At 40.6% G+C, this 21,092-nt stretch overlaps 2 protein-coding genes across 5 annotated transcripts in view; one reads left to right on the top strand and one right to left on the bottom strand.

Moving 5' to 3' along the window:
- Positions 1-16,773, top strand: part of LOC148018808 (putative serine/threonine protein kinase IRE) — a 128,072-nt gene extending 111,299 nt beyond the window's left edge. For 2 of the 4 annotated variants that reach the window (XM_087701093.1, XM_087701090.1), the window contains exons 15-17: positions 7,541-7,717; positions 7,835-7,909; positions 16,173-16,772. In XM_087701093.1, coding sequence (XP_087557219.1) covers positions 7,541-7,717; positions 7,835-7,909; positions 16,173-16,250 — 330 coding nt within the window. In that variant the 3' untranslated portion in view covers positions 16,251-16,772. Of the gene's footprint in view, positions 1-7,540; positions 7,718-7,834; positions 7,910-16,172 lie in introns of all 4 variants that reach the window. The other 2 variants (XM_087701091.1, XM_087701092.1) reach the window with 2 other exon arrangements.
- LOC148018809 (uncharacterized) lies at positions 1,656-2,585 on the bottom strand. The gene has a single exon (XM_087701050.1). It carries the CDS (start codon positions 2,583-2,585, stop codon positions 1,656-1,658), a length of 930 nt encoding a protein of 309 aa, XP_087557176.1.
- Positions 16,774-21,092: the final 4,319 nt, after the last annotated feature.

The following is a 21,092-nucleotide window of genomic DNA, read 5'->3' as shown; positions in this document are numbered from 1 at the left end:
TCATCATCAAATGATGGCTCCCTAGGTGGCGGCTATGTAGGCAAGGGGGGGATGTCATCATGAGGCACAGGATGTGGGCTACTACAGCCCCGCCTTACATATGTCTGCAAGCCACTCAAACCACCCCTCCTCGATGATGGAGGGTGTCGAATGACCATGCCCCTACCACACCTACTCGAACTCCTCACCCACGAGCATGCTAACTGTGAGTGTCACGAGTAACTGCTGCTATAAGCTCTCTATAGAGCTCTACAAAAATCATCTTCTCCTCCTCGTCCACCTCCTTATGTACACTCGGAAGAGTGTCGCCCGTCAACTTGAATGTATCAACATTCACCTACACAATGCAGTGAGGCACGTAAGATTGATCATGATTCATTGTAAATACTAAATGCTAAATTTAAATTGTAAAGTACAAAGTTTAAACTTCAAAGTTTAGAGTTTAAAAGTTAAAACAACAAATTTTAAATGTTATGGTTAAGTGTTTAAACTTTACCTGCTTCGGACTACCCATGCTCATCATAGCCCTTATCATGCGTAAGTGAGTGCGGCAATAGACTAGCCGCTCCAACTGTTGTGTGCTAAGGCGATTGCAAATCTTTGTGTGAATGAGAGAATAGGCACTCTAGTTTCTCTCACATGCACCCGAAGAGCAATCCTGGGCAAGGACCCTTATGGCTAAGGGCTAAAGGGTCTCCAGTGCGTATCCAAAGTTTTGCCAATAAGGCTTCACAAGTGACTCTCTCCTCCAACAAGTGGGAGAAACAAAAGCCACATGCCCTCTTTGATCTGCATAGCATCCTAGCTCCTCTAGCACTGCATTGTGTCATCAACAGGGACCACACGAGTCAAATAAGCAAGCTGGTTTGAACGGAACTCTCTATCATCCATGACTGCCCAACGCTGGTGACTTGTAGGCTGGATGTACCAATGCGGCAAAACCATGGATGGGCTTATGCATTCACGCCCATCTCCTCTCTGCTATCTCTAAAACATGTGCACGTTGTGTCTCTGTGATCATTGTACAAGCACATGTCTCTGCCAATGCCGCTCTAAAGAAGTGGACTAGAAGGCCCATGGTGGACCCCTCGCAATCATTCATACGTAACACCCTATAAAAGGGAGTCACGACAATGACAAGGGCACGGACTTTTTGCCAAAACTGCTCATAAAGGCACAAGCGCTGCATGGCTTTGGCCTCCTCTCTCTCATGCTCATCCCACTCATTCCATAGAGTGGACACCACTGTCTGGTGCAAGGCGGACCGCACCTCAGAAAGGCGCTCCAACAATAATCACATGTAAGCAAAGCGAGTTGAAGAAGGCTTTTTCAACTCCAGTGTGCTATGCTCATGATACATCGCAAGCACCTTTACCTTTACCGTGAATAATGTAAGAATTGATGTAGCTTTGCGGACCACCCTCTTCACCCTTTTGAGCTTCCCAATGTCCTCCATGAGCAAGTCCAAACAATGACTTGCACATGGAGTCCACACAATGGTAGGGAACTCGGCCTCAAGCAAACGGCCCATGCACCGACAATTCGATGCATTGTCGGTAACAACTTGCACCACATTTGAGGGGCCCACCTACAGCCACAATTTGCAAATTTCAAGTTATGTATAAATCAAATTTCAATTATGAATCATGATATTATCATAATGAAAGAAAGTGAAACAAATTTAAAATGAAAATTGCAATGTATACCTCAATGATAGCTTGTCGAATGTGGCAGTAGATGAATACGGCCGTCGTTTTTCTGCCCCTCTTGTTGGTATCTACGGCCCACAAAAAGTAAGTGCCGAGTGGATATGAGACAAGTATGTTGATGATACCCCGTTTCTTACGATCACTCCATTTGTTGGTGAGAATGGAGCAACCATACTTTATCCATGCAGCTTGAATAGGATCAAGGGCTCTATCAATCCTCTCCTTCTCTTCATTAATCTTTCTCGTCCTCATGTCGTTGTATGTGACACCGGTCCATCTTTCACATGGATCCACATTGGCAATGGCTTTTACCATCTTCTTCCATTGCTCTTGCTTTAGGACATTGAATGCAAGATTGCACTCAATCACTGTGCGTGCAATTTCAATGTCCGCAAGTTGTTGCCTTTCTCTAAGAAAGGCAACCGATCCACGCACATGACCGGGAGCTTGAGAGAGAGACGATTGTCTCTTCGGCACCGCATGAGCCTCCACTCTTTGTCTTTTACCGGAGTCGGATGCGGATGTGGAGCCCCCACCACCAATGGTAGAGGCCTCTTCCTCATCGGTTGAAGATACGCCCACATCAGATGCTTCCTCGTTAGTAGGCATAGGAGTTGGTGCCGATAAGCCACTTCCTTCTCTTGTGGATCCCCCTCTCATCTTGGCGAGAATCTCCTCTGCAATGTTTTGAGGGATCTCCTTGCATGGAGCAACTTGCCTCCCCGTCTTGGAAAGATGTTGGAGAAGCCGAGTTGCACCACTTGTATAGCGCTTCCCGCAATACTTGCATGTCCAATTGTGGGAGTTGGACTTCTTTGCGTCCCTCTCCACATGGATCGCATGCAAATTGAAGGCCTCATGCTTCTCAGGAGTCATGGTGCCGATGAAGAATAGAGAGAGAGAGAGAGAGAGAGAGAGAGAGAGAGAGAGAGAGAGAGTCTCGACTCTTGAAGCTTGAGTCTTGAAGCTTGAGTCTTGAAAGTTGAAAGGGAGGGAGACTCGAAAGGCCCGAGGGTTGGGGTAAAGTTGAAAGAGCAAGAGTGAGAGAGAGGGAATGGGAGATGAGAATGGCAAATGCTTTGATAGGGTGTGGGATAGAGGCCCGAGGGGATGGGAGATGAGATTAGAATGGCAAATGCTTCGATAGGGTGTGGGATAGAGGCCCGAGGGGATGGGAGATGAGATTAGAATGGCAAATGCTTCGATAGGGTGTGGGAAAGAGGAAGATGAGAATGGTAACTTGTAAGTGCTTGCTGAATTGGTGTGGAAGCATGGAGGAGAGGAGCACCTTTTGTAGATGAGAGAAGGGTCAAAGTTCAAAGTTCAAATAGTCAAAGTTTAAAGAGAGAAGGAGTCCTAAGAGAGGGCTGCGAGCTGGAGCCCGGAAGGAATCTATAGAGGAGCACCTTTTAAGTTTTGCATGGCTGGAATTTGGAAAAGGGGGGTGGGGTGAGGTATCCAAGGCTTCCCACCCCCCCAAAAAGCGCAACAGTGCAGGAAAAGCGCTAAATACGGGATGCAAGGGTGCAGGAAATGTGGAACGAGGATGCGTAGGCTAGGTGGCTGAAAGAGGCCAGTTTCAACGTACGAAATCATACCGTACGGTATCGTACGGATCGTACCGTACAGACTGTTCCGTACCACGTACGGAGGCAACTATGCTAGGTAGGCCCATGTGGGACATCTTAGGATGACCATGCTCCATGGGCAGTTTCACACTGCACTTGAAGTGCATCTAGATTGTATCGAGCCTGTATACCATTTTGTACCTACTCACCTAGTTTACCATAACACTAGATAGTAGCTTTAATGGGACTTGGAAAACTTCCCAGACATTTTGTGTATCCTTTTTGTCTCATAGGCCAACTTGGCCTTTTGTAGAAAACTTTCTTTCTTTCTCTCTCTCTCTCTCGGTCAATGTCAACAAGGATTCACCCCTAACTGTGCTGCTGACCTGACTTCAAGGTTGTGGCTGTCATGGTTTGCTGCAGGATCGTAGGAGAGTTCGCAACAGGTCTCCTTAATTGCCTCTCTCTCTATGGCTTTCTTGCTATGTGTGCAGCAACCCTCTTGGTTGCTAATGTGACTGGCATTGACTGTCGTATGATGTAGTGAACCAAATTTTATAATTGTATCACTACAAGAGAGATCATGAACAATATATCTATCATCAACAAACTTCATAATTAAACCAATCTTGGGAAGTGTAGAAATTGACAACAATAAAGCATATATAAGTATGGAATTAATGCTATTAACAACAGTCATCACAATTTTTCCAACTAGGTTAATAGGAGAGGAGTTACTGGCACATGTCATAGTATTACCCTTAGGGGCAAGGTCAAGAGAAGTGAGCGTAGAGAAGTAATATGCTTTCTGGCACCACTGTCAAAGTACCATATATTTAAATCCACAACCGACATGCAAGAGTCATGTAATGAAAGGTCATAACTATATTGTGTATTGAATGCCCACTTTGTATCCTATCGCCTTGCCTCATGCTAGTTGCCTTCTTGACATGACCCGTTCATGAGGTAACAACCCTATCTGTCCCATCCTTGTATGTATTTGTTCTCTCTTTGGTTCGTCGCTTATTTTAGGTTCATTGCATCTGTCATGGTTGTCACTTGTCTTTGGTCCGCTGTCCACTCTGGTTCTCTGTGTGTGTATGTGTCTCTCTCTCTCTCTATCCTAAACCAAGCTTGCGCACTCCAATAAAATTGTCAAATCAACCTCCCAAATGCATATAAGAGTAATTCTATTGACAACAATACAAGAGTCACAAAGAATCGAAGAGATGGTAGAACAACTGAGGAAATTGCCATATGCTAGGCGACCAAATACTCTCGAGGGAGAAGGCTTGCATATTGAACAAGATACAACTGCTAGTAGAGAAGACCTTTCAATATGCTGATATGACTTTGAATATAAGAACTAGAATTTAGAAACAAAAAATGTATTTTGGGTGATCTAGTTACGCAAGCAACCCTAGAATCTGAGAAAATGGAACATTATCTTCATATGTAGCTATGTAGGATTAGGAGATTTCACCTTGCTGAATACCCAATCAGAGGGGTGCATAAGAGGTTCCATCACTTCTCACCAAGTTTCCAATAGGAGAGACTAGATCTTCTTGGCCAATGGACAGGAGATAAATCTATGTCGGGAAGATGCCACATGCCTTCTAGAGAGGGGCGAAGCAAGGGAGAGCACCAATTAACATTCTCCAAAGAAAGACCTTGCATTTGAATGGAGTTCTAGTAATCCATGTTCCCATGCTGCCGGAAGCATTTGCAGCCATTTTTCAGCAATAAACCAGAAATTCAATTTTGCAATTTATGACAGCAAAAAACGAGCTGAATATTAAGCTTATTTCAACCCAAATTTTCAGCAAATAATAGCAAGATTCAGTCCAAGTACATGTACAGCAGTAGAACGAATGACTTTCAGCAGTATGACTGCAATTTCAGTATACATTAAATGCATACATCACTGCCAGGTAACTCCCACTTCAGCAATATCACCAAAAATACATCTACACCAATCCCATATCTGCAAATGATCACTAAGGCTGCATGAATAATCAGCAATACATCAATTCAATGGGAGTTGTCCAGCAAGTGTACTGCATATGTATGTGCTCGTATCATCTTCTGATACCCAAAACACCAAGAAATCTTTGCAATTTCTCCAAAAATCACACAGGTGGGAGATAAAAATGCTCAAATCACTCTGCTTATAACCACAAGATGGCTTCAGCAATATTCCCAAAGTGCATTTCATGCATTAACTTTGCCAAAATCCACAGATTTCAACAAAAGCCCCAAAAATTTCACTATGAAATCTCCCCCAATTGCATTAATACATATTCCTGAGAGCATAAAACGGGCAAATTTAGCAAAATTTCACAAAATTTTGCAAAAGCCCCAAAATTTCTGGGTCCAAGTGTGCACGAATGTTAGCCAATCTGACTCAGCTGAACAAAATTTTGCCAATACAGCAAAAGCCCCAAATTTTATGGGTCGAATGTTGAGAAATTTTACTCAAATGAGTGAAATTTCACTAAATTTGGCAAACTCCCCAATTTAAAGGCGCACAATGTCTGCAATTTCTGACGCAGATGCCTCAATCTTGCATGAGCAGCACTCAATCTGAAAAAGCCCCAAATTTTTGGGCCTAAATCTGCACAAACGTGCGCACTGTGCTCGCATGTGCAAACCTCGTCAGTGAGCAAGGGGTCTCCTTGCAAAATTAATGAAAATTTGACAAAAATTGCTGATAACGTGAAAAAAACATCAGCCGTTGACCAGCCGCCTGTCCCGCATGCTTGTCGCCTGGCGAATCTGCCTGCGCCTGTCCTCGTGAGCTGTCACCTGCTGTTCGTGACTGCGCCTGCTGTCGCTGATGTGTTGGGAGTGATGAAAATTGTTGCGCTGACCAGAATCAGCTATCTCTTGCTGTTTGAGACTGCACATATTGTCAGTTGGTTGGGAAATGTCGACTGTCTGTCCTGGCAACACACGTGTGTCAAAACAATGACGACCTGACTTGTATTGGCCTATAAAGGCTGTGCATGACGTGTCTGGTGATAGTTTGAGCAAAAACGAGCTTGAAGCACTATCGCATGTCTCGCATGTGCTCCCGCTTGACTAGCGGAAATGACAACTTGCTGATTTGTCGCGAGTGAAGCATTGGTGATGTCTCAGGCTCCAGGAAGTGCACACACCTTAGCTGCAGCTCTGATACCAGTTTGAAGGGGAGAGAGTGCACAATGAAGTGCGAGATAGAGGCGCGAGCAGCAGAGTTGAGAGTTAGAGAGAGTGAACGTAGAGATAGGTGTACCATTTGTGATGGTACACAAAGAATAAAAGAATGTATTTATATGTTAGGGTACATTAAGGGTGTGTTCACAGCCGTAAGTCTATTTACACAAAGAGGAAGGGACTTTACACCCAACAATTTCTAGGCTTTTGAGATGTAACATTTTGGTCTCATAGGCCAATTCGGCCTTTTGTAGATGTTAATATAACTTACTCTGTGTGTGTGTGTGTGTGTGTGTGTGTGTGCAAGCAATGTCTTGTAGGCAGCAAGCTGCAACATTGACAGTGTGTAAAGAACAACTATCTTTTAAGTCATGAAGCTTCACTGTTGCACAATTCTTTAATTTTAGCTTAAGATGTGATGAATTACAAAGTGTTAATGTCCATCGTGAGTTGAAACTTGAAAGGCCTGATTTACAACTCCAAAGTCAGTAAAAGATGAATGATTCAGGTTTACATATGAGCAATTCTGTATTGTGTTTAAAAAATGTGATACCTTTCAAGTTTTTATAGCTTTCAAATGTATAGATTTGTACATATTTATATGTTTTTGCATTTCACATATTGCCAAATTTTACTGGGAATGAAAGTCCATTTCAACCACTTTTCTGCCTTTTTTGTTTCTTCGTTTTTGAAATTTCAAGCAACTTTGTCCTCCTCCACTGTGTAACATGACCAGCTACCTTTTTTATTGTAAAAGCTAAATATACTTTCTTCAAATTTCTTAAATGCGAGAGCTGCTAGGCTTCTGGCTCACGAATTAGCTCTTCCTAAACCTCATATCTTTGACCTATCATGCGAGCTTCTGCAGAAGAGGTTCCATTGGATCTTGATTTCTCTCTATGCAGAAGATCCTATGGATGCTTCATGTATGAGATGATGAAGACATCTTGTGATTTTTCTCCTCAGATGAGTGTGTGGAATAAGCTTTTAGAAGTCCTGTGGTTTGTTTGGAGATGGATGTTTGTGAGCTTTGGTCTCATGTCTAAGTTTCACATTGACTATTCACAGGCAGCCTTCATCCCAAACCTTGAGGATCCGCATGATACTAGTTATTTTACTTCTCGACATGTGTGGGATTCTTCAGAGCTTCCTGACAAAACAGTGAAGAAGATTGCTGATTCTTGTATTAGTGCCAACAAAATTGATGGGAATATTGACTGTGAGATCAACAGAATCAATGAGCAGGTGAGTGGGTGCTGTTTGTTCAAAGGATTAATAAATACTAAAATCATGTGATTTTTGAAATCTATGGTTGCTTTAGTTAAAGAAGTGAAATAGACTTTTGTTTTATGTTGTGCTCAGCTAGATGAACCTGGAGAAATGGTGGAATTTGGAAGCTCATCATCACGGTTTTCTTTCAGCAATTTCTCATTTAAGGTTATCAAGCTTAATCTGATACACAGGAAGATACACTACTATTTTATATGCTCACCACCATGCTATCTCATTTGGGGTTTTTTCAGTTACTTGTTGCATGCTATGGTTGCACTTTTCTTGAGTTATGCATGCATGAGAGATGTAAAGAGAGAGCAGGGAGGAGAAAGGCTGAATCATTTAAATGCGTCTCTAAATTATCATGTGATTGTCCTAGCTTTGATAAGATCCATTAAACAGTTTTGACAATTTTTTCTGATGGTTTAGAATGTACATAGGTCAGCAGTGTTGTGGACCTCCTTGCATGGCAGTGAGGCACAAGGCCACTCATGAACAAAATAAACACATATGAGTTAGTGTTGAAAACGAAGGTTTAGAACCTTCAATATATATAAGGTGCCTGCACCATCATCTGGCCCTGTGTGCTTCCAACAAAGTCACCCAACAGGTTATTTTCTCAAGGATGGCATGCGCAGCCAATGCAAAATGCCAAACCGTTTTTATGGCAACGTGATTCACCATCCCCATGGTGGACCACATGTTTACATAAGGTGTGCTCTGTAGTATCCAAGGCGGCTGACAAAACCTGTAGTTCCATGGCCGCCAACATCTCCAAGGTGACTGCCTCGCTTGGGTGCAGGGAGTGCTTGTTGTATTGATGCAGCTGCAGGAGGAAGAGTTCTAGGTAGTGCTGATCTAGAAAATCCAAAGTGTCTCCCTGTGGTGGATTCATAGGGTTTGTCTAAGGTATGCTATATAGTATCCATGGCAATTGTAGCTCCAAAAAAACTTGTAGTAGTGGAGTTGCCCACGTGTCTAAGGTGACTGACTCTATTGGGGTGCAGAAATGGCTCTATTTATCTGCAGCTCAAGGAGGAAGAGTCCAATGTAGTGCTTTTCTAGAAAATCTATCACCTTGGATAGTGGTCCAAGTCCCTCACAGAACAGGTAGTGAAAGAGCCCTTTAATGTCATAGTACACTAGGCCATTTTCAGCTACCAGTGGAGGCTTCCCATGTGTAACTCAATGTTCTTTGTCTTGATGAGCATGTGGCCCTGTTCAACTCCTCTTGATTGAGCTCTAAGAAAGGGGAGTTCAGGCTACATTGTGGAGGCAGAAGGTGATCCATGTGTTACCCATGTATCTCCTTGTACTATAATATTAACTGACAATTCAGAGGGAAGGCTTTGCAAATGATTTTTTCAGTAGTTGGACTAGGACTGGTGAAAACATGTGCCTTGCATGTGAGAGATGATGTGCTACCAATCCGTCAATCATTCTAGCTTGTGGTCAAGCATGATGATCATGTAGTTACTCAAAACCATAATAACTCCACCTTCACTTTGATAGTTGAGTTACGAGTATTGGCTGACCAACTAAGCAGAAAGCCTTTGTAGCGCACTTTGTGAAGCAGGTGGATGAGGAGTGGGAAAACACATCCATTGCATGTTAGAGATGCATTGCTACTAATCCATCATGATCCTAGACTGAAAGATTATGCATTTACGAGATATGTATATTCGTCTAGGGACACAACCAAACTCAAATGGTCTTCTACACTGGCAGTTAGATCTTCTGCAGCATGTTGATCTTCTCCCTAAAGAGGATTCAGCTCCTTGGCATGTGGGAATATCTTCTACTTCTTTGTTATGACTTTTTGTATCTTTCATGTCTTCTAACTTTTGAGCTTGTGTGATGAACGTAAAAAAGAGAGATTGACGTGAAGAAAAGAGAGATAATGTCTTTCCAGGCCAAAATCCATGGGACAAAACCATGTACAATGCTAATTGTCAATAGGCATCCAAGTGTGACACCCTAAAATATGATCGGTGATATACTATGAAAAGAACCTAAAGTGATGTACAAGACAAAATAGTGTCCATGTAGGGATAGCAGGAGGATGAGAGTACATGTCTAGTTGTGTGGCTGAGTGATATGCATATATCCAATTCCACCTAGTCAAGATTGATGGACAAAGTATGTCATACATCCCTAATGAAATAGTATGGGGGTACTGTGTTGTATCCCTGTATCTGTAGTTGGCATGCTGCTTTGATATCCTTAGCTCTCTAGACTGTCACCCCTCTATCAAAAGTGGATATAGCAATGGAAGCATGAAGGAATGCTTAAATAGATTGCTGAACACAAGATGGAAAAGAGAGAGAAGAGAAAACACAAGAACATTGCAATAGGAGAATTCAAAGATGTGCTAGGGAAATGAAATCCATATACCAAACATGAGACAATTTCATACGAGTCATTGGTTGCTTGGGACAAGCACCAACTCCCTCTTTCCACAAGGCATGCATTGGATTTGCAAGTGATGAATGAATGAATGTGGAGGAGGAGCCCAAATAAATAGGACAAAATAGTGCCAAGAAAGTGATTAGATTGGCTAACATATAATGCTGGTCGGCCAACATAAAATGCTAAAATAAGCACCTCAATGACCAATAAATAAAACCTAAGTAACTTAGTAATGCTTGGAACATCCTAGACTCACACATGAGCTGGCTAGACTACTAGCACCCTCTTTGTGTGGTTGTTGTATGTGGAGTCACTAAAAAGGCTCACTGTGCCTTTACGGTGTTTGGGTGTGAACACACCCCTACACTTGTACTTTATATATTATCAAAACCTAAAGTGGTACACCTTGTCATTGCACCAAATACTTAGTGTGTCGTGTTCTCACTCTTGCTCATTCTCCCTACTCTGAACTCTGCAGTCAGTCAGACATGTACTCTCTCTCCATCCTAGCAAATCAGCCATCAAATTGCTTTCAGAGTGGGCAAGAGGCAGCTTGACAGTTGGTCATTTGTCATAGGCGAGCTAAGGGCAGACGACAATTGACAGTCGCAACACGTGACGTGCAGGCAAGTGGGCGACTAGATGGAGCACCAGGTAGCAATCACGTGTGCAAATCTGATAGGTTACATGGGCGCAATTCGCAGGCGACAGGCAATGGCATAGGTGCAGTCAACTGAAGGGTCTAGCAACTGATGGAGTCGAGGTGCGTAGTTAGCCGATAGGCTAGCGAAGATAGCGGGTAGCATGCAACATACATTTTTTGCCAATTTTTTATTATTTCTTGCAATTATTATTCTCCCACTGATGGGTGTTCGTGTGCACATGCATAGTGTGTAATTTTGATCCAAAATTTTGGGTCTTTTCCTTGATTTGGGGACTTCGATACAGGATAAGACAAATTGACTCAGCAATTGCAAATTTGGTGCACATTTGCCGGAGAAATTTTGGGGCTTTTCACATTTTAGTGAAATTTTTTCAAATTCATTGAAATTTGTGCACACCGGACCCAAGAAAATGGGGCTTTTGCAAAATTTTATCAATTTGTGTAACAATTGCTTGGTATATGCACTTGGGTACATGTATTGATGCAATTTGGACGGATTTCCTTTTGAAAATTTTGGGGCTTTTGACCGAAATTGTCAAACTTGTGCCCATGAATGCTTTTGGAGCAGAAATTACAATCAAATTTTGGGGATTTCACATGTAATTAGTGCAGTGGCCTATAAATGTGGCTGTAATTGCTTGTGGAGTGCAGCAGCAGACACTCTCTACTTCTGAAAATCTATTTGCAGATCTGAAATTTTTGCAATCTCTTGATTTTCACAGCTGGTTGGTACTTGCAGTGTACCGTGGTCACTTGTGTTACATTTGGACTTGCATTTGGACTTGCATTTGGTGACTTTTTGAGTCAATTTAGTGCTGCAAATTATGGATGGGAATAGTGACAGCAGTGATCTTCTACACACCAAGAAGCTTGAGGGTACACATAATTTTGCAATATGGAAAAAACAGTGCTACAATGTCTTTGGTGTAGAAGAAATAGGTGAAGCCCATCAAAGCTAAGGGAATAATACCGGCAGGTATGGAACAAGAAGAGTGGGATGATTTGGATGAGCGTGCACGCTCTATCATTGAGCTCTCAATGCCAGACAACTTGCTCTTTAACATTGACAAGCCGAATTCAGCATATGCAATGTGGCAAAGACTTGAAGAATTGTATGCTAAAAAAAGTGCAGGCAACAAGGTTTATTGGCTGAAAAAGTTGAACTTTCACATGCAGGTACAACCATGTCTGTACATTTGAATGAGTTCAACTCCATTTTCAATTAGTTGATTGCTTTGAATTTCCATATTCATGATGAGTTTAAGGCTACTTTCTTGCTATGCACTTTGCTTGAAAGTTGGGATACTTTCAGGACAGCTTTGAGTAATTCAGACACTCAGCTATTATATTTTGATGTGGAGAGTTCTTTGCTGATGGAAGAACTCAACATGTAAAATAATTCAGCAAATAAGTCCTCTAATGCATTGCACACTTCGGGTAGATTTCAGCAAAAGGGCAATCCTGAAAATAGAGCATGCAGCAAGTCTCGTGTCCAAAATGTGGAGTGCCATCATTGTGGCAAGAAAGGGCCTACAAACAGGACTATTTTCAATTGTAGAAAAAGAAAGGCAAAAACAAAAACATTGAAGACAACAAGGTTGACAAAAAGGACCCTACAAAGAAGAGCAATGTGAAGATAGAAGATGTAAGTGTAGTCACTCATGAGAATGATAGTGACGGTGATGTACTTTTTACTTCTTTGAGTGCACATGCATTGATTGCAGATTTTGAGGATGACATGCATACTTGGATGCTTGATTCAAGTGCGTCTTTTCATATTATACCACACCATGAGTGGTTTTTTGACTACAATGGTGGTGCTTGTGGTGTTGTCAACTTGGGGGATAACTATGTATGTAATATTGGAGGCATTGGCAGTGTGAAATTGGAATTTCAGCATGGCTTTGTGTTTGTTTTTGCATAATGTGAGGCATATACCTTAGCTCAAGAAGAGCTTGATAAGCACAGGGCAGCTAGATGATAAAGGCTATCACACCACCTTTGGGGATAGCAAATGGAAAATTTATAAGGGCTCTCCCATTGTTGCCAAGGGCTCGAAAAGTGATACTTTGAATCCTTTGTATATATCTAGCGTGGGTGACCATGTAGTCGTGATAATCAAGCAGCTAAGTGTTTCTTTGTGGCATAGCTGGTTGGGACACATTATTCAAACTAGAATAAAAGTGCTTTCTCGCTTGGATTATTTGCCATCTTTGAGGTATGTTGATTTTGAAGCGTGATTATTCAAACTAGAATAAAAGTGCTTTCTCACTTGGGTTATTTGCCATCTTTGAGATATGCTAATTTTGAAGCGTGATCATTGTATTTAGGGTAAGCATGCTCAAATGTCACATAAGAGATCTCTTTCTCTAAAGTCTTCATCCTTAGAGTTGGTACATTCAGATGTATGCCAAATGCTAGGATTATTTTTGGGGGGCAATAAGTATTTCATTACATTTATTGAAGATGATACATGCAAAGCATGGGTTTATCCAATTTGTCACAAAGACGAGGCCTTGGATAAATGTAAAAAATTCATGGCACTTGTTGAAAATCGGACCAACAAGACATTAAAGTCTCTTTGCTTTGACAATGGTGGGGAATATGTGTCCAAAGCCTTTTAGGACTTTTGTGACAACAAGGGGATTAAAAGGGTGCTCACTGTCCCTCACAATCCCCCCCAAAATGGTATTGCAGAGTGTATGAACAAGCCCATTCAAGACAAGGTGGATGACATGTTGATTGCAAGCAGGAATGTTCATACCTTGGACTCCTTGAAGCAGAGTTTACACAATAGCTTTGATATGAAGGATCTTGATGAGACCAATCACATTCTTGGAATGTGTATACTCAGGGACAGATTGAAGGGTTACAACAGGGGTATATTACTAAGATTTTGTAGCGTTTCAATATGGAGGGGGAGAAGCCATTGGTGTACCATTGCCTCCATATGTGAAACTTAGTGCAGATGATAGCCCTACATCTGATGATGGAAAGGCTGAAATGGGCAAGATACCTTATGCTTTAGCTGTTGGTAGCTTGATGTACGCTATGATTGCTACACGTCCTAACATTGCATTTGCGGTGGGAGCGGTTAGAAGGTACATGGTATATCTTGGTAAAAAGCATTGGGAAGTAGTGAAGGGTATCATGAGATAGCTTAAGGGCACAAAAAATTTGTGTATTTGCTTTGGTAAGCAGAAGTCATCTGTTGTTGGCTTCATGGATGTAGACTATGCTAGTCATCTAGATTGCAAGAAGTCTACTTCAGGATATGTGTTCCCGTTCACAGAGGGAGTAGTCTCTTGGATATCCAGGCTGCAAAAGTGTGTTGCATTGTCTACTTTAGAGGCAGAGTATGTGGCTGCCACTGAGGCATGCAGAGAGGCTTTATGGCTTTCACGTTTGGTGAGAGAGCTTGGTATTATAGAGGTTCCTGTACTCCATTGTGATAGTCAGAGTGCTATTATGCTAGCACGGAATCCCATCTTTCAGGCAAAGACAAAGCACATATAGGTGAAGTAGCATTTTATCAAGGATGTATTTGACAACAAGAGCATTGAGCTTGTCAAGGTTTATACAGATGATAACCCTACAGACCTTCTCACGAAGGGTCTTCCAATAGAGCGGTTTGCTCATTACTGTCAGATGATGGGGTTGGATAGTATGAGTGTATTTCAGCTTTGTACATACATAGACTTAGTTGATTCTTTTTTCTACCTTTAGGCACATTGCCTTTAGATGGGAGGTTGTTGGGAATAAAGGCTTGCCGTGCCTTTACGGTGTTTGGGTGTGAATGCACCGCTACACTTGTACTTTATATATTATCAAAACCTAAAGTGGTACAGGCTATCATCGTATCAAATACTTAGTTTGTCGTGCTCTCACTCCTGCTGCTCAGTTTCCCTACTCTGAACTCTGCACTCAGTCAGACCTGTGCTCTGTCTCGATCCTAGCAAATCAGCTGTCAAGGGCAAGGGCCAAGGGCGGGGCGGACATGGACAGGGGGCAGGTCCGAGCGCAGGTGGAGGTGGACAAGTCACTTTCTTACTTCATGACATGGTTAGCATAACCTGCTCTTTAGAAACATATCTTGTCATAGATCACACAATGTGTCCATGTATGCTGGGAAAAACACAAAACCATCAAGAGATAGATCAGGAAGATGCTTTGGGCAGAAAGCCATCTCTTCCCTAATGGCCGGGTAGGTGTGCTGATGCATTACCTTATCAGCCAGTAGTTAGCTACAAACATGCATGCCATAATCCATTACTTCATCAGCTAATAGTTAGCTATCACATATGACACATCGCTTAGGCAAAACGATGAATAGAAAACACGTTGGTCTTGGCTTAATCATCATCATTGCATGTCATTATGTCTTGGCATGCGCAAACTACAAGCATGTATGCCCTTACTTCATCAGCTAATATTTAGCTATCACATCAGACATATCCCTTACTCAAAATCGGCAATAGCAAACCCATTGGCTTTCTCAAACTATCACTTGGAACTGTGTCACCACAAAGTTAAGGGTAGGGCTTCTCATTCACATAGCTATCTATACCTATTTATTTTTCTCTGCATGCAGGTCTAAATTTTAAAAAAATTACAAGACACTTTTTGATTATTATTACGTACCTGTTGTAAAGAGTAACATTTTAGATCCCAAACCAAGTCAATCAAGCTTTTAAGTGCATTAGAACATTGGTTTTCTTAGGATTAAGTAACTTTCAGCATCACAAAAGACAGAACCAATTATCTGGAGTGCTTTCAAGTCACTAGTACTCCTTGAGATTGGTAGGGTTTCCCAGAAGCTTAAATGTAAGACGGCGTCTCCAATACGAAGGCATTAAACACAGATTATCAGCACTGCAGGGGGCATGATTAAGTTTGTTTGCCAATCATTTACTGTCCTTTAGGGATGTCTCATATGTGGAAACCATCCCTATTTCTTGATTGCCACAAAACTTGGGAAAAATATTTAGAACTTGAAAAGTTGCAGTCAGCCTAAGTGATATGAAGATTGAATTTTATATATCCTTTCATGTTTGTCTCATTGAGATAATGGAGAAACAGCAGCATTCTGAAATGCAGAGTACTTTGTAGCCAGGTTATATTTTTCTGAGATGCTTGCTTTGCAATTTAAGATTTGAACTTGAAAATTCAAGACACTTGGCTGCTGGCAAACAACGCAGCTTGATTAGCATTTGTTGTCTGTAAAAATAAGTGCACCAGTTCACATCTCAAGTTTTGATACTTAATTTGAGGTTTAGACCTGATGAGTACTTCCAGCTCCTTGCATGATAGTGTATGCACAAATTGAATGTTATCTATATTATGCATGAACTGCAGAATTTGCCACAGCTGGCTTCCATCAACTATGATCTACTTATGCAAAGGGGAAAAGATGGTTTCGTGGAGCCTCGGTGAATATCCCTAAACTTGTACAGTGAAAGAATCAGCAGTCCTGTAAAGAGGCCAGGCAGGTTTTTCTGTCCATGTGACCAAAAAAAGTTCCCATCCAATCCTCATTGTCATTCTATGACAAGGTAGCTGCTTGTAAGCAATATTTGTGTACATTTGCAAGTGTGTATATCTAAATGCTGGGGGGTATTCAATTGTATATACATGTTAATATGAGGCCTAACTCCTCCCAAGTGATTAATCATATTTGAAAGCTCTGTCTGTCTGTCTGTCTGTCTGTCTCTCATGCGCAGTTCCACATGTACACACATTTTCATTATTTCTCATATCAGAGCCCTCCTTGCTCCCTGACCATGTATGATATACTCAATCCTGTCCTACACACAGTAGATTGCTCTTCATGGTTTTAGTCTTATAGCATGCTAGATGGGGCTTCGCCATTGATGCATTTGACTAGAATTACTTTTCAATATGTTCATGATAATCAAAATATGGACTTCATGTAGGATGCATTTGACTATTATATGTACAAATGGCCATCTAGCATCAGCAAAAACAGTACTACTAGCAAAAAATTGCAATGTTTACCAGAAGCCCCTCTTGAACACCAAAGCATTGTAGGCCATCATGCATGAACAATGACAGATGTAAGTTTATTTTCAAGCAATGCCTAAAAAAGTACAATTTAGGTAGCCTATAGAAATTAGACCTAATGCAGAGATGCTTGCAGTTATGAGGAATTGTTTCAAGCATTGGTAAGATCATCCTTGTAGTTAACATTAGAGCAAGTTTTGGATTCGATTCCTGGTTTTAAGGAGAATTTGTTTCATAGTTGAGGAGAAATATAAGGGATTATTTAGCCAAAGGCCATGTTTAGAACCGGTAGAGCAATCCCTTTCATTGATCAAGTGGGTGTCCCTCGCATGTATTGTCCACACTCATAGGCAATGTTACAGTTGTGACACTTTGATTTGCTCAACCATCTGTGGGTGACACTCCTGCAAGTACACTTGATGTACAGGGATCCCTTGGTTATGCCAAGCAATGTACTCCCAAGGGGGAGAGGATCTATGTTAGACCTACTCCACGGGCTATGGGTACTCGATGGAGAACCACTGATGCTATGCCTATGAATGATGAGGGGAAGAGAGTCGTGGCATGCATGCATGAGTTGTGTTAGCAAGTCTTGCAGATGTCAGTCTTATTTCATTGCTGCAAATGACTATGGTGGACAAGGTTTTATTTTCGCTAAAGGAGAGTTGGAAGCAACAGTTAATTCATCAATTCTAATTTTAGGTGCTTGACTTAGTATGGTGGACAATAGTTTAGTTTCTTTTAAGGAAGGCTGCATGAGTATCTACGGTACGTTTCTTTATATTCTCAGAAAGTCCAAAACTGTACAAACAATGCCATATTGATCTAGCCAACAAATAGAAAACCAAAAGACGAGGTATAATCTCCATACATGTATTGCTATAATTAATCAAAAAAGCGATATGTAGGATGTACAAGAGTCTCAAGGTATTTTATAACTTGAGAAATAGTTGGAAACAAATTGTCATATTGATATCGACACCACCTAGACAAGATGTAATCTTCGTGTATATATTGCTGTTGACAATGTTGTCTCATCATAGCATGGTACAAATAGAATGAGATCTTCAATACGAATGAAACAAGGTCACTTGTCTATTCCTACAAGTAAATTATTGCCCTTTTTTGGTCATCTCCATTTAAGCGTGGATGACGTGTCTAATCGACCTTTCATACTTGTGCCAAAGTATTGTATCAACAAAAGCCTTGTCTTTCTAAGGTAGATGAAGGGATATATATGGTATACTTTTTGCTCTAGCCTCTATCACACCATTTTTATCTTGTGAGTAGAGTACAATTTAAGTCCACAAAGGATAATGTAGTCTACCAAGAAATAGAAGAATCTTCTTCCATCTTTAAAATAACCTTATAATTCTACTAAGTTTATTTTCAAATAGTGTGACATCTAAAGATGGCCAATAGTTGAAAAGAATCAAAATTTTGCTTGGGCTTAAATAGTTGCTAACTTGAAACATATTAGCATTGTTATGGTACTTCGATACATGTAAACCATTAATAGAGAGGCCCTTTTGGGGATTTTGGGGACCAATTAAAACTCAAATCTTCAGTGCTTCATGTAGCACTTAGGACATGCTTCGAAGAAGCCTAAATTTGTGCATTTTCATGATAAATTTCTCAATAAAATATTTGTGCGCTACTTATCTATGGCATCTTGCAAGAGAGTGAGTTGAAGGTGCATCATGTTTCTTGGCTTTGAAAAGCATATCCATCCATGAAATTTAAGAGTAATGATATAATAAATGTGGAAATTTGATCAAGATACTCTCCATGCTACTTCCATAACATAAAGCAAATAAATTTTCCAATTCATGTAACAATTTTCTAGTCTAAGGTAAGATTGGGCGTCTAAAATTGAGTGTTGATTTTTACTAATTAGGTCCTTATGATAACGTGTTATATTGGTTTCAATTGAACCATATCTAGGTTATGCATCAACTAGTTGAAGTGTCACATTTACAAACTTTATTTGGTCAAGAGAGATGAGAGGTTGACTATAGGGAAAAAATAAGTTGAGATGTTATTGTTTTGTGCAAGTTTAGAGGTGGTTTCGGGATCATTTACCTAGGTGGCCAAAGTAGAGGCTTATTGGTGAAGCTTAGTATTAAGTCTTTTCAAGTTAGGAGCCTTGGAAAAAGTTACGATGAGGGAGATCAAAGTCCATTAGACATGGTCATGTAGGATCATGGTAGCATATCATATGCTAGATCTTTTGGTAGATTTGAGCCAAAGATCGTGGAGAAGGATTTAAGGTCAAATGCACATTTTCCATTATATGAACCTAGATGTTTATATACCCTAACTTGCTTTAGATACTCAACCATAATGAAAGAGGAGACGAGATAATCTCTTATTTTCAACCATCAAGCAAGTTTAAGGTACTTGGGGATATTCTCCATCCAAGTTACTTTGTGCAATGGAAGAGCGATTTTCTTTCTAGGATTTATTGATCAACACTAGGATATTTTAGAGCCTCGGGGTTGGTAAACTTATGATAGAGGCTATGATGGAGAGAGTGCCTTTTGAGTGTAGGATGGATATAAAGACCTAATTTTGGATGAGGCATCCTACTTAGTGTGATCACTAATAAGACACCCTCTTTACTTTTACTATGGAAGTGAACAAATGCAAGAGAGGACTTGGGCTTAGTAGACATCACAAGTTGCTTCTCTCACAAGTAGTGACTCACTATAATAGGATATGCTACATTGATCCAAAGATAATTGCACAATGATTGGATTGAGATATTAGACTCACTACAAGAGGTGTTCATAGAGATCAAGTGGAACCCAAGAAGTCATTATGAAGAGATCCATTTCTCCATAAATGTTGTGGTATGTTTGCATTAGTTTATAGCATTAGGTTTAGGAGGAGGATGCTAATGAGCAAGATTAGAGTGGTGTTCGATAGTACCCTCAACATTGGTTTAGACTATCCTTTTCCTTGCTTTGCTTGGATAACATTCTAAGGAGATTGGATAGTAACTTCATTTCCAAGATCACTCATATTGTGATTAGTTGCATATAGGCATTTGATATTTGGCACATGATTTGGTTCCTAGAAGCTTATGTAAGATCGGGAGAGATATAAGAATTGGTTGTGGGGCACCTTAAGGCCCATGGAAGTTTGGACAAGTGCCTCAAAATGGTTTTTGATGATAGATGTGAGATTATGATGTTGACCTAGGATATTGTAGATTGGATTAGGCATAGAGGGTTGTCATAGAAAAATGGGAATTTATAAGGGAGTTATTTTTTCTCATCATTGGATGAGTGCCTAAGCATGATTTTCGCACAACTTCTAGCAGTCGAGGATTGGGTGGACTAGTGAGGGGCATGCACGCATAGAAAAGCTAATTGCTAGAACTATTGACATGGTTCATTTGGAATATAAAATTTAGTCATGCCTTTGATTTGCAAAGCATCTCTATTAGAGAGTCTCTTTAGGATTTTGATGAGAATACATGTTGCAATGGATGAGAGTGACTATAGGGTGACTTTAAGAACATAAGGATAAAAAAGTGTTATTATTTACATTCGGAGTTCTATCATTTTTTCAATTATTTATGTAGACATGTACATGGATTATTTTTTATTATTAACTCGAGAAGTTTATCTGTATGAGTTTTTATACATATATTTTTCTTTTTAGAAAAGTAGGTTTTAAAAAAAGATCATACTGAGCATTGTGTGTTACCCATTTATGGCACATGTAGAAGAATGATAAAATTAAAGCTAGCTAATTGAAGTCTAAAATTATGAAAAGCCTACTAAACCTAAAGAGCTAGAAATCTACAGTGAGAGTTTGACACATTGGTACAAATAGAACTTTTTTGAGTAAGTGTATTGAGAAATGGATATAATTGCAAATCTTACTACTCATAGAATATATTCAATCTAAACTCTAAGCATTGAATTCACTTCCTATTAATTTGTAAAACAATGCACGCATGCTATTAAGGCCAAGCGTAAGAGTAGAGTAGGACTACCTAGAAGGGCGGAAACCCCTATCCCTAAATGACCTGATATGGTTGCGATCATGTGTGCATGATTATTGTGGAGCTCCTCTCTAGCTTCATATCTCTTCTCCTTCTTCCATAGCTTGAGTTTGAGTAAGAATAATGTAGTGAGCTCGTGTAAGAGTCTTTTAAAGATTGAAAGAGTGTGAGATCTCCCTCGACAAGACCTTAGGGATTCATCTTTCTAGTAGTCAATCGAAATCTCATGGTTCCATGAG

Source organism: Lygodium microphyllum, chromosome 20, assembly GCF_053477565.2.
Source record: "Lygodium microphyllum isolate KBCC chromosome 20, Lygodium_microphyllum_v1.1.10, whole genome shotgun sequence".
NCBI lineage: Eukaryota > Viridiplantae > Streptophyta > Polypodiopsida > Schizaeales > Lygodiaceae > Lygodium > Lygodium microphyllum.
The sequence above is the reverse complement of the archived record's forward strand: the minus strand, read 5'-3'. Positions and strand labels throughout refer to the sequence as shown.